General features: G+C 61.9%; 1 protein-coding gene across 1 annotated transcript; it reads right to left on the bottom strand.

Moving 5' to 3' along the window:
- Positions 1 to 6: 6 nt before the first annotated feature.
- On the bottom strand, positions 7 to 740 carry LOC106632190 (histone-lysine N-methyltransferase SETD1A-like). Its single transcript, XM_014311697.2, has 2 exons — positions 591 to 740; positions 7 to 258 (listed from the first exon to the last, which is right to left on the bottom strand). The coding sequence occupies exons 1-2, from the start codon at positions 714 to 716 to the stop codon at positions 85 to 87; spliced, it is 300 nt and encodes a 99-aa protein (XP_014167172.1). The 5' UTR covers positions 717 to 740; the 3' UTR covers positions 7 to 84.
- Positions 741 to 803: the final 63 nt, after the last annotated feature.

Raw genomic sequence — 803 nt, 5'->3', positions numbered from 1 at the left:
CTGGGCTATAGCTGGGCCAGTTGGGTGTGCTGGGCCATAGCTGGGCCAGCTGAGGGCCGGCTGGGCCATCGCTGGCGTGCTGGGCTAGTTGAGCGTGCCGCGGCAGCTCTCGGTGCGGCACAGGCACGGGATCTTGGTGTCCTCGATGGGGAACTTGTAGTCGTAGGTGATCTCCTCGTTGACGCCGATGGGCTGCTTGGAGTAGATGACAATCTTCTTCTGCGCCTCAATGGTGATCACCTTGGCGTAGCAGTTGGGCTAGGGGAGGCACAGCGGGGTCAGCCCCGACCCCACCAACGCCCTGGTCCTAAAAACCCCTCCAGGTACCCTCAATAGCCCTAAAAACCCCTCCAGGTACCCTCAATAACCCTAAAAACCCCTCCAGGTACCCTCAATAGCCCTAAAAACCCCTCCAGGTACCCTCAATGGTCGTGAAAAACCCTCCAGGTTCAGCCCGGCTCAGCCCGGTTCAGCCCCCAGGCCAGGCTCACCGTGCAGCAGTGGCTGATGAATGATAACTACCATTATTAATCAATCATTTAGCCCGGTTCAGCCCGGCTCAGCCCGGCTCAGCCCGGTGCAGCGCTCACCGTGCAGCAGTGGTTGATGAAGCGCGCCAGGTTGCCGCACTTGGTGGCATCGATGATGGTGTCGTGGTCCACGCGAAACAGGTAACTGCTGCCGATGCCCTCCTGGGCGTAGCGCTTCTCGCGCATGTCCGCCACCACCTGGGGACACCACGGGGACACCGGGGGGCTCTGGGGACACTGGGGGGCTCTGGGGGCACCATGGGGACACTGGGG

This window comes from Geospiza fortis, unplaced genomic scaffold, assembly GCF_000277835.1.
Source record: "Geospiza fortis unplaced genomic scaffold, GeoFor_1.0 scaffold6617, whole genome shotgun sequence".
NCBI classification, from domain to species: Eukaryota; Metazoa; Chordata; class Aves; order Passeriformes; family Thraupidae; genus Geospiza; species Geospiza fortis.
This window is presented reverse-complemented; position numbering and strand designations above follow the sequence as displayed.

Coding starts and splice junctions, on each gene's coding strand:
- LOC106632190 (XM_014311697.2), bottom strand. CDS start 716: ATGCGCGAGAAGCGCTACGCCCAGGAGGGCATCGGCAGCAGTTACCTG. Junction 259..590: donor TCATCAACCACTGCTGCACG/GTGAGCGCTGCA, acceptor TGCCTCCCCTAG/CCCAACTGCTACGCCAAGGT.